This window comes from Crocodylus siamensis, chromosome 1 (genome assembly GCF_052110815.1).
Source record: "Crocodylus siamensis isolate JL-2025a chromosome 1, ASM5211081v1, whole genome shotgun sequence".
Lineage (NCBI taxonomy): Eukaryota > Metazoa > Chordata > Crocodylia > Crocodylidae > Crocodylus > Crocodylus siamensis.
Genome location: NC_143395.1, coordinates 318,691,095 through 318,704,642, shown reverse-complemented (window position 1 = coordinate 318,704,642; position 13,548 = coordinate 318,691,095). Strand labels below are relative to the sequence as shown.

Below are 13,548 nucleotides of genomic sequence, written 5' to 3'. Positions count from 1 at the left end.
CCAAAACCCCCATGTCCACAGGCAGGATCTGGCCCATGGGCTGTAGATTGTCAAGCCCTGATGTAAGCATAAGGAATCCCAATTGTTCCTAAGCATAAGGAATCCCTACAGTTCTATTAAAGGGCACTAGCATTATTTCATAATTTTCAAATCAATACTAGGCTGGATGCTACTCTGCCTACGGTGACCTTAGTAACCCTTATGTGGAATTCTATCTTACCCTGCTTGAGTCTCTGAAAAACCTAACACAAAAAGCATGTGGATCCTTCTTATCCTAGCTTCATATTACAAACACAGATGCATTAATGGATTTTTAGGTATTTGAATAGGGCAGAAAAGAACCACATTTAAATGCTTAACAGGTAGGTAAGATATGGCTCATTATATTCAATACTGGTAAGACTGAGAAAAAGGCAGAACCTACCCAGAAGATCTTAGAAGTTCAAAACACATGACACAGAGAGAGTACACTGGAAAATTCAGATGATGAAATAATATATACCACTACTCCATTATTTATCATTTTATTAGCTGTGAACAAGTGATACAACTCTGCTTTAAGCAGCAAGGGAGAAAGGTAAAGAATTTCTTAGTTTTTTTCTCTTTCTCCTTAAAATGGAATTGTAGCTTACCATTTCCAAGGTATTTTTAAAAGCTTTTCACCTAATCAGTGCCATCCTTGTGGCACAATGGACTAATTTTTCCTCACCTAAGTATGGTAAGATTCGTGTCTCACTCTCTTCCATACTCATGCACCTAGTAAGCACTTTATAACCTATTGGATCCATGATTTAAATAATAATCTTGTGAAGTACAGACCTGGTTAAATGTTTACTTATATACTAGGAATAAAAAGGGGTGAAACCACATTTAAATGCAACTGATAAAAAAAGTCTTATGCTGCAAGTTCACTTATCATTCAATGTTGCACCCATAAAGTCATTTCATGCTTCTCCTGTATGCTTCCAAGATAAAATGAAGTATCCGAGTTCATATCAGTAAACATATTAAAATCACTAGCCTATAAAATTTATTGTTCTTAAATTCTTTATTTTACAAATGTATTTGTTGCGCTTTTATTTCATATAAAATTTTCAAAGCTAAAAAGGCATCACGACTAAATAAATAGCTGTTTTTACCCCATTTCAGAAATAGTTTACAGTATAAAAAATACTGATTAAAAAAAATACAACTAAAACTACATGACATCACACAGTAAAAATCATTGGTCTTTACCAGACTGCTTTTTCTCTGAAATAGAATGGCAACCATGAGACTCCCCCCTCAGGCCCCAGGGGAGGCACACCTAGGCCAAGGGTCAGGGAGAATCTAGTCAGGGAACTTCTGGAGGGACTGGAGGTATTTAAATCAGCTGGTCTGGACTATCTCCACCCCAGAGTGCTGAGGGAATTAGCTGAGGTCATTGCAGGACCCCTGGCATGGCTTTACGAGTACTTGTGGTGCTCTGGTGTGGTGCCAGAGGACTGGAAGAGGGCCAATGTGGTTCCCATCTTCAAAAGAAGGCAGGAAGGAGGACCTGGGAACTACAGGCCAGTTAGTCTTACTTCGATCCTGGGTAAGCTTTTTGAGAGAATTATCCTGGCACATGTCCACGACAGGCCAACAGGGGAGATTATGCTTAGGGACAACCAACACGGGTTTATTAGAGGCAGGTCCTGTCAGACCAACCTGGTGGCCTTCTACGACCAGAGCACCAAATCCTTAGATGCAGGGGTAGCAGTGGACATAGCCTTGGACTTTTGGAAGGCCTTCGACACCATCTCTCACCCCATTCTCATTAAGAAACTGGGGGACTGTGGTGTCAACACCTACACGGTCAATGGGTCGCCAACTGGCTGGAGGCCCACACCCAGAGTGGTGGTAGATGGGTCGTTTTTGACCTGGAGGATGTGGGTCCTTGGGCCCGCACTGTTCAATGTCTTCATCAGTGACTTGGATGAGGGGGTAAAAAGCACCCTATTTACATTCGCTGATGACACAAAGATGTGGGGGGATGTGGGCATGTTAGAAGGAAGGACTGTCTAGGTCCAGGCTACAACTGGACCTAGACAAGTTACAGGGGTGGGTGGATGAGAATAGGATGGGATTCAACACTGAAAAGTGCAAGGTGATTCACCTGGGGAGGAACAACCAGCACCATACCTGCGGGCTGGGGAACTCCCTTCTCATCAGTGCAGAGGCAGAAAAGTATCTTGGAGTTATCATTGATGCCAAGATGAACATGGGCTGGCAGTGTGGGGATGCAGTGAGGAAGGCCAACTGCACCTTGTCATGCATCCACAGATGCATCTCCAGCAGGTCCAAGGAGGTGATACTCCCCCTCTATGCGGCACTGGTCAGGCTGCAGCTGGAGTACTGCGTCCAGTTCTGGGCGCTACACTTCAAGAGGGAAGTGGACAACATGGAGAGGGTCCAGAGGAGGGCCACTCGCATGAGATCAGGGGGCAGCAGGGCAGACCCTACAAGGAGAGGCTATGGGACCTGAACCTGTTCAGCCTCCACAAGAGAAGGCTGAGGGGGGATCTAGTGGCCTGTTACAAACTAGTCAGAGGGGACCAGCAGGCACTGGGGGAGTCCCTGTTTCCCCGAGCACTACCAGGAGTGACTAGAAATAACAATCACAAGCTGGCAGAGGGTAGATTTAGGCTAGATATCAGGAGGCGCTACTTCACGGTTAGGGCAGCTAGGATCTGGAACCAACTTCCAAGCGAAGTGGTGCTGGGTCCTACCCTGGGGGTCTCTAAGACAAGGCTTGATGACCTTGCTGGGGTCGTTTGATCCCAGTACTCTTTCCTACCATGGCAGGGGGTCGGACTTGATGATCTGCTCAGGTTCCTTCCGACCCGAACTGTGAAACTATATGAGCTGGCCTAGCTCATATAGTCTAGAAAGGACCTGGAAAACACTGATGACCAACAGATAGCACTAGTACCAATCCATCAAATGCTTTGTTGCAGTGGCTCTCAATCTTTTTTGGACCAGGACCCATCTGTGAATATTGATGGCCAGTCCCAAACCCAGTAAATAGTTTAAGTAGAAAACAGCCCCCTGGCTCTGCCAGTGTCCCTCAGTCCTGACCTGCTGCCCCCAGGTCCCAGCTCTCCCTCCCCCCTCGCCCAGTGAGTGGGTCATGAGAGGCTCCAAATAGTACCTTGCAGGCTGGAACTGTACCAGCCTGCAAGGGAAAACCCACGGTTTCCCATGTTTTTCTCCTTTAAAAGGACAATCCACTTTTAAAGTTTACTGATTTATTGTTTAAAAGTTTGTTCACAACCCTTTCATATATTCTTGCAACCCCTGGGCTGAGAAACACTGCTTTATTGATCTTTGGCAGGCAAGTTTCTTTACTGCACTTTGTGCCTCTAACATCTCCGTCAGCTATACTGTTGATCCAATAAAAGACATCACCAAAAAACCCTTGAACTACAGTTTAACCCTAACTACTGCTCAAATCAGTTTACTTCAGTACTTATAATGTCATAGAGCTGATTAACATTTTGTTAGTCAAACTCTTCAGCGCTTTCACTATGTATTTTTTCCCTCAGAATCTTTCTTCAGAGAATATGAAGTTTAGTACATGCTCATTTCCTTTCTGTGAAGACATCTGTCTGGATTTTCTCTCTCTGCAATTTGAGTCTGAGGGAGCCAAGAATGATGCTTATGAAGTGGTCACTTATGCCATGCCTGTTTCTGTTGCTTTCTGGATGAAATATTTCCAAAATTCTGTACTAAATCCTCAGTGTATATAGCAACAGAAGTTGTAATTTAAAGATGCTGTCTGACTAAGGACACTGAGGAATCCAATAAGTGGGAAATAACCCCTTAGTTAAGCGTAGTTGATAAGAGACCATCAGAGGGTCTGCAGAAGTTGCCTACCACTCCACAATAAAATTAATTGTTTAGCTCTTCTCATTCATGTATACCTGTATTAACTGAACTTACTAATCACTGCACATGAATGAAAAAAAAAAAAAACTTGAAAGAATATGAGTTCCAAACTGAAAGAAACGTTGGAAACAGGGAGCAAAAGGAGCAATACAGTCATGTGGAAGGACAAGGGTCTCTGTAAGGGATCTTCCTGCACAGTTATAGTTTTAGTAAACAGACAATTAATCATGGAAATTTTGCAACATGCATCTGCCCTTCTGATGTTGGGCAATATAGCAAAGAACTGGACGGTATGTGGACAAAGGTTTCAGTGGTCCACTTAGCAGCCACAGGGGCAGAAAAGAAAAAAAAGACGACAACATCAAAACTTCAGTCTTCTTGCATGCTGTCAGGGAGAAGACCTGGCTGCTTATAACACCTTTACTTTTGAGAAAGGTCACATAATGAGATGAAATTAATTAAAATAATATTCAAATCTGAGGAGTACTGCATGTCAAAAGAATTAGGCACTTGAAAGACGCAAATTTTTTAACCTGCAAATAAACAGAATAAACTATAGATCAATATGTTATAGAATAGAAGAGCCTGAATTAGAGTTCTGTTTTAGGGAATTTGACAGAATTTGATTAAAGATACGATTACTTGTGGCATTGCAGATGTTGCATTACAAGAAAGGCTATTGTGTGAGGGAGACTTGTCTGTAGAAAAGACTATCCAGATTTGCAGAGCAGCAGAAACTGCGAAGGCCCAGGCTGCACGCTGAATGGATTAAAAGCAATTTTCCATGCATTAGGCATGAAAGCATGTGGCCAGAAGCAGCAAGCTCAGTGTGGAATTTTCCATTGGTAAGGAGAAATCTAAGGGAGAGAGGGCTTGTGAGCAGCCCTGCAGCAAATGTGGAAGGCGTCCTGGCCCCAAACATCGTTCTGCATTTGGAAAGTTCTTTTTTTGTTTTTTTAAACAAGAACAACCATTTTGCCAGATGCTGCATACCCCAAACACAAAAACCTCAGGTTCATAATAAAGTTGAGACGATACCAGATAAATTGTATATTGATATGGTTGAATCAAGTAAAACTAATGAGGACTGAATTTTGTCTGTGGAAGTGGAAAGAATGATGGTTTCATTCATTTAAATTAGACACTGAAGCTCAAATTACTATTTTACTAGAACATGAACATAGAATATTAAAATTGAGACCAAAAAATGACTCCAACAAACATTAAAATAACTGACTATTGAGAAACAAATAGGTCAGTGAAAGGGAGATGCATTGCTAGATCCAATATCAAGAAAGAACTCCTGTTCATTGTGGTACCTTGGGAGATGACACCAATTTTGGTTCTGGCAACTTGTGAAAACCTTTATATTTTTAAGTGTATGCTTGCAGTACAAGATGACACAATGTTCATGCCCCCTAAAGACTCCCTTTGTCCAGATTAAGGCTGTGATGACTATCTTCTTAGGAAGAAACGAATTGTTCCAGAACACAAGAAGCAACTAAACCCTTCTGGGAAGAAATGTACCTATGAATACAAACACAAATACCATCACACAGAAAGAAGAAACCAGCCTCTGCAATCTCTAGCTAATGAACTTTGTGCTCTATGCAGAAGCACATTTGCCCAAAGTACAAGTCCTTCAGATACCAGTGTAAGGACTCAAGTCTATCAATAGACTTGGGAGGAAAACTTCCCATTAAAAAACCAAATAAATACAAAAAATAAGATAAAAATAATAATAATAATAATTAAAAAAAAATAATAATCAGAAACTGGATCTGATGCTTCATTAGGCAGAGAAGAAAATGAAAAAAAAAAAACCTCACAGACCCTTGCTAAAACAAGCCTCAGAAAAAGGAGAATAGGGAAGTGCTTGTAACCACTACTCTATAGATCAAGGGCAGACAATTATTTTGGGCAGAGGTCTGATTACCAAGTTGTGGCAAGCTGTAGAGGACTGCACGGGCAGCCCCGCCCCTTGATAGGTGCCCTGCCCCCGGTCACTATCTTGGGACCAAGGTCCCACGGCCAGCACTAGTAGGGCCCAGAGAAGGGTATAGGCTGGCAGGGGTCTGTGGAGCCGGGCTGGGCTGCATCAGCAGGAAGAGTGGGGAGCTGGCCTGGCTACATAGAGACCCTACTGGCTGCGACCCTGTACCCCTGCTGCCCTGGCTGTGGGCCCTGCTGGTACTAGTCCTGGGACATGGGTACAGGCCCTGCTTCCACCCCCACTCACTCCCAGTGCCCCCCAGCCCCATGGTACAGGCAGGGGGCAGCACACAGTCCTGACCCACTCCTCACCACCAGGGAAGGAGCTGCTGCCGAGCGTGGGGGAAAAGCAGCCCCTTTCCCACCCTGTGGCCCATGCTCCCTGCTGCAGCCGCTTGTAGTCTGTGTGGGGCTGTCCTGAGCAGGCACAGGCAACCCCACAGGACTGCGAGTGGCTGCAGCATGGGGCGATGGCCACAGGGCGGATGAGGGGCCGCTTTTCCCCCATGCTCAGCACCAGCTTGTAACCCCGTGGGGCTACCTGTGCCTGCTCAGGACAGCCCCACGCAGGCTACGAGCAGCTGCAGCAGGGAGTGCTGGGCATGGGGCGGGGCCACTTTTCCCTCTGCGCTCAGTGCCAGCTAGTCTCCTGCCCTCCCCCACCTTGAGTTTCCCACCCTGGGGCAGCCACATGGGGGGGTGAGGGGGCAAATGGGCCCTGCTGTTGCAGGAGCCTGCTGGGCTTCCCTTGGGTCCTACTGTCCTTGGTTCTTGTCATCTTTGACAGTAACTAAGGACGGATACATTTTTATTTTCTAAATTTTTTTAGGGGCCCCACGGGCCAGATAGAATGGCCTTGCAGGCTGGATCTGGCTCACGGGCAATATTTTGCCTACCCCTGCTATAGATGCATCTCAACTGATTTTTGTACTTATTGTTAAGAGAAAAGATGCAGTGATAGAAGTTGTAATTTAAAGATGCTACCTAACTAAAGAAACTGAGGAAACTGGTAGTTAGAAGATGGTCCCACAGTTAGGGTGGTTAGTGAGAGAAAGTCAGAGAGGAATGAGAGAAGGTTTTATGTAATACAGTCTTATTTCTGTAAGTTGTGCAGGAAAGCTCTTTCACTTAAAAGACAGAAAAGCTCCAATACCTTTCCTTATCAAGTGTAATGGGCCACAAGCCACAGATTTTTGAAGGAAAAATAGAGAGGGTGAAGACTAACTTGAATTAAGCAAGAATTAGAGCATGCAGGACTACGCTGGAGTTTTATTTTGGGTGGGGGGGCGGGGAAACAGGACTGAATAATTGTGTTCTTCCCATAGAAATCTATTTAACACAAATCTGCTAGAGATTGCACAGATCTCACTTTTTAGAGCAAAAAAAAGTGAGATTAGGCAGTTTGACTAGGATTCTTGGTACAAAGCTTTTGGTCTTTTAGGAAAGTACAGACAACCTGGGATTCCCATGTTTTTTTGGATATCTAAGTGTATTCAGTTAAAATGCCAGTAGGCTGCCAGGTAATGCTTCTCAACTTTTTAGACCAAGAAACTTAGAGAAAATAAGTCTGGGTAAATGGCCCCTGGCTGGGAATCCTGCATCTAGTAATAACTCTGTCAATACCCCTCAAGTCCCAAAACAGGAAATGACCTAATCTCTTCTGAATGTCATTTATCTTCTATAACATATTCTCTTGATCATCATTTGCAATTTAGAAACCTAAACTTCATCTTAATCCTGTTTGGGTCTCATCCAAATCCAGTGAGTCAGGTGCCTAGTGTGTCCATCCCAAAACTGCTAGACTTCTAGGACAATGCTCATTTTTTCAAACTTTTTACTTTCATAAAGAACGTAAAATATAGCTTATAAAACTTCTGTTGAACTAACTGATGTGTAGACAGTGTGGTTGATTGATCCTTTTGTGACTGCAGAGACAGAACAAAGTTTAAGAAAGTGTGATTTGATTCTCCAACATTAACTTTACTATGCTGTCTCCAAAACCCAGTTGTCTGATATCATGTTCCTTGCTGGCAGTGTGGACAGGGTCACCTGCCAGTTGCTCAAGGTGGCAAGTACTGACCAGGGGGGCTTCATCATCTGATCAAACCTTGCCAGTTCTGCAGCTCCTTCTCCTGTTGCCACTGCTATGGCCCTGGTAACAGTGGGTAGCATAAAAAAAAAGGCAATTCTTTTTGGTGATATACAGGGTGACTCTACAAGTGGGTTCCAAACTTCCTTTCCATTTACAAAATAACAGTCTTTAATGTCAGTATATATACACACTGACATTAAAAACTGTTTATTTTGTAAATGGAAAGGAAGTTGGGATATATAATTCTCCATAAGGACCATAGAAAATTTACTGCTTGAGCAGGCTTCCAGGTGTTACATATTCATCTTAGACAGGTTGCATTGTATTCTTTAAGTATTCTTTGACAATATACTGACAAGCCACTAATCTTTTCCTGCAACTTTTCTGACTAGACTTAGCTATTTAAAAAGCAGTTCTTACAAGGATATTACTTGATTATCATTTTTCAGTATGTAAACTAGTGAATCCCATTGTCTTCAATTCAATCTGCAGCCAAAACTGGATAATGCCACTTCTCCTTATATCATGCTCAATCTGTTATCATAATTTTCATAAAATAGCTGACTTTCATACATCAGGTTACCTGATGAAGAATTCATTGATTGGATTCAAAAGTTTGTCTAACCCTAACTCTAATCTCAACCATGTAGTTAGTCCAATAAAAGATATACATAACAATCCTTGCCTCTTGCATGTATAATTTTTGACATGGCATGATTTTTATTTCTTACATTAGCTACTCAATAAATGTTGCAGTTGGGCAACATAAGTTAATACAAAAAACACAAAAAGGGGTAGGGTATAAAAATCAAGCCCCTATAACTTTAGGACAGTGGCACCACCCTTTATAAAACCATCAGAACAGGAGTAAGTAAAGGAGTAAGTAAATTGAAAACTGGTTTGCAATTCTGATCACTGTCATCTTCACTTAATATTACAGGTTTCTGTCAGTCCCATCCATGTGACATATACAGAGTTTGACTGTATAATGAACTTCAGTTAGGCTATACTTATGGCCATGCAGACTTTTTCCAGGATCATTATTTTCAATTTCACTCTTGGTTTATTTTTGTTCTATGAATAGATTGATACAGGGAGCTAAATTCAATTTAGATTTGATACCTCAATGGAAATAAATTCTTTTTAGGGGGAGACGGAGATATGGCAAATAGGAAAGGAATATAATAGAAATGTTAGAAAAACTAGCAGCCCAAGTAACTCTTGGTAAGAAATTTCCACAGATGTTTTATTATCGGTAATCAGAAAGAAATTTATCAGTGGATCATTCAGGGAAGCCTACATGTCTCTTCTCTCTCTTTGTTACCATTCTTCACTTGGAATTTTGAACTACTGATGTGTCATTGATAATCAGCATGCAGGCTGTTAGAAAAAATACTTCATATGTAACATGTAATGAACTGGGTTTGCAATCAACATCAAGAATATAACGAACAACTAAAGCTCTTCATATGTATTCATTTTTATATGTGAATATTGCTTACTCACTTCATTGAAGTGAACATCTTGCATCCCAACATCCTCCATCATTGAAGCCTCTTCATCGATATTGGGAGTGATTACTCTAAAAGCAGTACAGCCTTGTCTAAACATCCCTGTTATTGAGCAGAAAACACATAAATTAGCTTTGGTACAAACAAATAAATTATTGTCTGTATTTACATTCATGGCTGAAAAAGATTTGCTGCTACATCATATTTCTTAAACACTATTCCTTCTGTAATCTTGGAAATGAAAAAGTATCATTAACCAACGCAACCAATGGGAATGACAAATTTTCTGTAACCTGAAGAATGGGATTTGATAACTAAAAGATTGTCCCAACTAAAAGAACTGGTCAAGTAAAATATATCGGTCAGATAAAAAGATTCCCAGAAAAATATGAACGTAGTTCACTAATCCATTCCTTGTCTCATTTCCTGGACCATCATGGCTACAATACTCCAACCCTACTGAACTGAAAAAAAATTCAAGAGGTCCAAGTAGCATTGTATATTATGCTGCACATTTCAGAAGGTTACTCAAAATAGTAAATCTCTTTTTAAAAATGTGTTATAGTATCATATATACTCAAATCCAAGACCAAGTCAGTCCCCAGAACAAAACTGGCAGTTCCACAAGAAAACCCATCTTCAACCTGGTAGAGGTCACTCATGAGACTATGAAGGTCTGTACACTTTCCTGTCACTTGATTCCTCTTAGACACCAAGAGGTGAGCACTGGAGAATGCTCCCCACACTTCCCTGAGACCAGAGGAGAACCTAGGTATGAGGAGCAGGTGGCAGCTTCTAAGTACAATCCATCAAAAGCCATATTGGAGATGTCTCAGATCATCAGGGTGGATCAGAAAAGACCTGTGTGATGTAAAGCTTGTGTATTCCTATTCAGATACTTTAACAGGAAGAGAGAAAAATAAGTTGCCTGTTCTCAAATTCAGTGATCCACAAACAAAGCAGGTGAGTTCTGTAAGTTACTAGCTATTTCGGAAAAGATCTTGAAAGCATCCAAAGTTTCACTGCCTACTGAGCCCATAGCTGAAGTACCAGGAAACTTTTTTTTTTGTAAAAACAAGAGAGTGGGCCTAAGCTTCCTTTCCATTTACAAAATAAACAGTTTATGACTTATACATACACACACACACAGACACTTCTCCATAAGGACCATAGAAATTTTCCTGCTTGAACAGGTTTCCAGGTTTTACATATTTATCTTATACAGACAGATAACTTTCTTATCAGACAAATATTATTGTCTGAGAACTTCGGGACAGTTCCAGCCACCATTGATTTTTCCTTTTGATCAAAAACTAGAAAAAAAATGGAGGGTCAAGACAGCTGCCAGTGCAGAATTCTCAGACAAATCTAGGGCCCTAAGTACTACTATCATAAAGTGCCTCAAATGCTAGGGCCCTAATTGTCCTCAACCCGTAGGAAACTTCTTGGGATTTGGAGGTGAAGCAACATCAAATGCAGACTTTTACTTTCCCAAAAGCTTTGCTTAGGTAGCCCACAAGCATCCTCTCTCAATTTTGCAGATGTGTATAACTGTGTACATCTGACTCCACTGGGTGGCATACACATAAGCAGGCCTCTATGCCTCTTGTTTTTTGTAACAGACCTCTGTTTGCTTTGTGGTAGGAGAGTTTGGGTAGCTCAGAGTGGCCCAGCGCAGGTGAATTCCTACTCCCAGGGCATGCAGTATGAGGCCCCTAAGCCCCCAGGAGCACCTGCCCACGTTTCCATTTGCAGAGGTGTGTCCCAGGAATCTCTTGGCAGGGAACTCCCTGGGCACAGGTATTGTGCTGCTGTGCCCTGACTTTGCCTCTGCAAATGAGGGAGCTTGGGGTCCTCCCATTTGCATGTCTCTCACAGGATTGGGAACCTGAAGCCCTGGAAGCAGCAGGGGCCTGACCTTGCAGTCCAAAGGGTGATGTCTAGGTTGTCCAAGATACCTTGGCACACCCGATCCATTTCATCTGGCAACATTTGTTTTTAGTCTCAGAAATCAACATAATACAACACCCTAGATGAATTATCATGTGTTATCTTAAGCTATAATGACAAAACTAGTATTACAAAATAATTATGAAAGTTTAAAATCGTACCTTTTCGCGTGAGATATTCTGCAACCAGTGCTGCTACATGGACATAGCACATTGCTGCCTAAAACAGGATAGAAATTGTAATGTTACAAATGCTAATTATAATGAAACTTCCAACACTAATAATTTAATTATACATAAAGGACTCCTAATCTCCAATTATTAAAGCATTAACTTCCTATGTGGATTTATACCCACTGAAAGTAAGAAATCTCTTTTAAAAAAGGTTAATCAAGGAATGGAAGACAACTGGGATATCACACAGGAAAAACTGAGCGACTTTAAGGAGTGTAGCAAGTGGAATGGAATTTAACAGCATGAAATGCAAACTCACACATCTGAGCACTTCTGGTATTAGGTAAGAGTTTATCAGTTGAGAAATGACTGAGAAAGATAAGGATCTTGATCTAGCATCTAATTATCAGAGAGATTTGCCATAAAATCATTCCCCTGCCACTGCTACAGCAGGTAAAGCAGTGGCTGTATGGGTTGGGTGGCTGCGGGGATGGGATCAGGCAGCCCTCTTCCACTCTGCCTTCCCTCGCTTCTCCTTGCAGCCATCTTGCCCCCTCACCCTCAGCTGCCCACAACCTCTGCCTCTCTGCCTGCACGCACGCTATCAGATGCTGCTGGGACTCTGTTCCCTCTCTGGAACACAGCATGTGGAAGAGCAGTCCCTGCCAGTCACACAGCAACAGTCTTGGTGCTGCTGATTGGCCAGGCAGGGGATGGAGGTTTCCATGCGCTCCATGCCTGGGAGGAAATCCAGCCCTAGCCACAATGGAGCTGCTCCTGACAGTGTGTGTGGGGGTGTGGGGAGAGGATGCAGAGCGCTTTGGGGGCAGGGGGCAGAAAGCTGCTGTGGGTCTGACTCTGGCCTCAATCCTGCCTCAAGGCCAGAGTTAAAGCTGCAGCAGCTGCCTGCTCCCACACCCCACTTTGTATGCAAGTCTAAAACAAGCCCCACCCCCCATCACCTGCTTACAGTCCCCCCTCTGTTGTCTACATTGGACAAACAGAGTGATCCCTACGTGGAAGGAGGAATAAGCATGCATCTGACAAGCCTGTGGCAGAAACTTTAACCTTCCTGGACACTCCATTGCTGAGCCCAGAGTGGCTGTTCTTAGGTAATAAAACTTTCAAAATGAAGTTGAACAGGAAATTACAGAACAAGAAATAATCTAGACTGGATTGTGTAAACCAAGTGTATGGAATCTTATCCCATTATCTGGATTAGCTTTTATAAATCCTGTGTCCCTCAATGGGTTAACTGGTTTGTTTTTCTCTCTTCTACCCACCTTGCCTCTCTTAGCTGCACCCTTTCTTCCCCCCACCTTCCCTACCCTTTGTATTCTAATCACTGCTTTCTATTTAGCAGCTATGCTTCCTGCTGTCTCTTCACAGCTTCTGATTAAGTACAGTAAGACCTCCACTATACATCTCTGATTTAGTTAGTCTATAAAGATGCACATTTACCCAGTGTTTTAGGCTGTAATATAAACAGAAATAACTCATTAACAGAAGGTTTGTAAGATAGATACAGAAGGCCTCAAGTGGAGTACAGTGTCAGTGCCAGGAACTATACTTGAGTTGCAGATATAAACTTAAGCATAAAAGCAATGAAGAAAAACAACAAAAATAAATTTAGAAAATATGACCTATGACGAAAGGTTGAAGGAACTGGCTTTGTTTGATCTAAAAAAAGAGAAGACCAAAAAAACTCACAATAACAGTCCTTCAATATGTAAAAAGTTGCTATCAGGAGGATAGTCATTTATTTTTTAAGTGGTCAGTGGGGGAAAGATAAGGAAAAAATTAGCTTTACTTGCTGGAAATAAGATTTAGTATGGATATTAGGGGGAAAACTCCCTAACTGTTAAGTTTGTGAAACACAGGAATAGGCTTCCTAGATATACTGTGAATCTTCTTCAGTGCA

At 42.2% G+C, this 13,548-nt stretch overlaps 1 protein-coding gene across 9 annotated transcripts in view; it reads right to left on the bottom strand.

Annotated features, from left to right (window-relative positions):
- Positions 1-13,548, bottom strand: part of DOCK9 (dedicator of cytokinesis 9) — a 271,504-nt gene that overhangs the window by 22,055 nt on the left and 235,901 nt on the right. For all 9 annotated transcript variants that reach the window (XM_090023020.1, XM_090023039.1, XM_090023048.1 and 6 more), the window contains exons 44-45: positions 11,616-11,673; positions 9,500-9,606 (exon numbers count right to left, since the gene is read on the bottom strand). In XM_090023020.1, the coding sequence (XP_089879146.1) occupies positions 9,500-9,606; positions 11,616-11,673 (165 nt within the window). The remainder of the gene's footprint in view (positions 1-9,499; positions 9,607-11,615; positions 11,674-13,548) is intronic.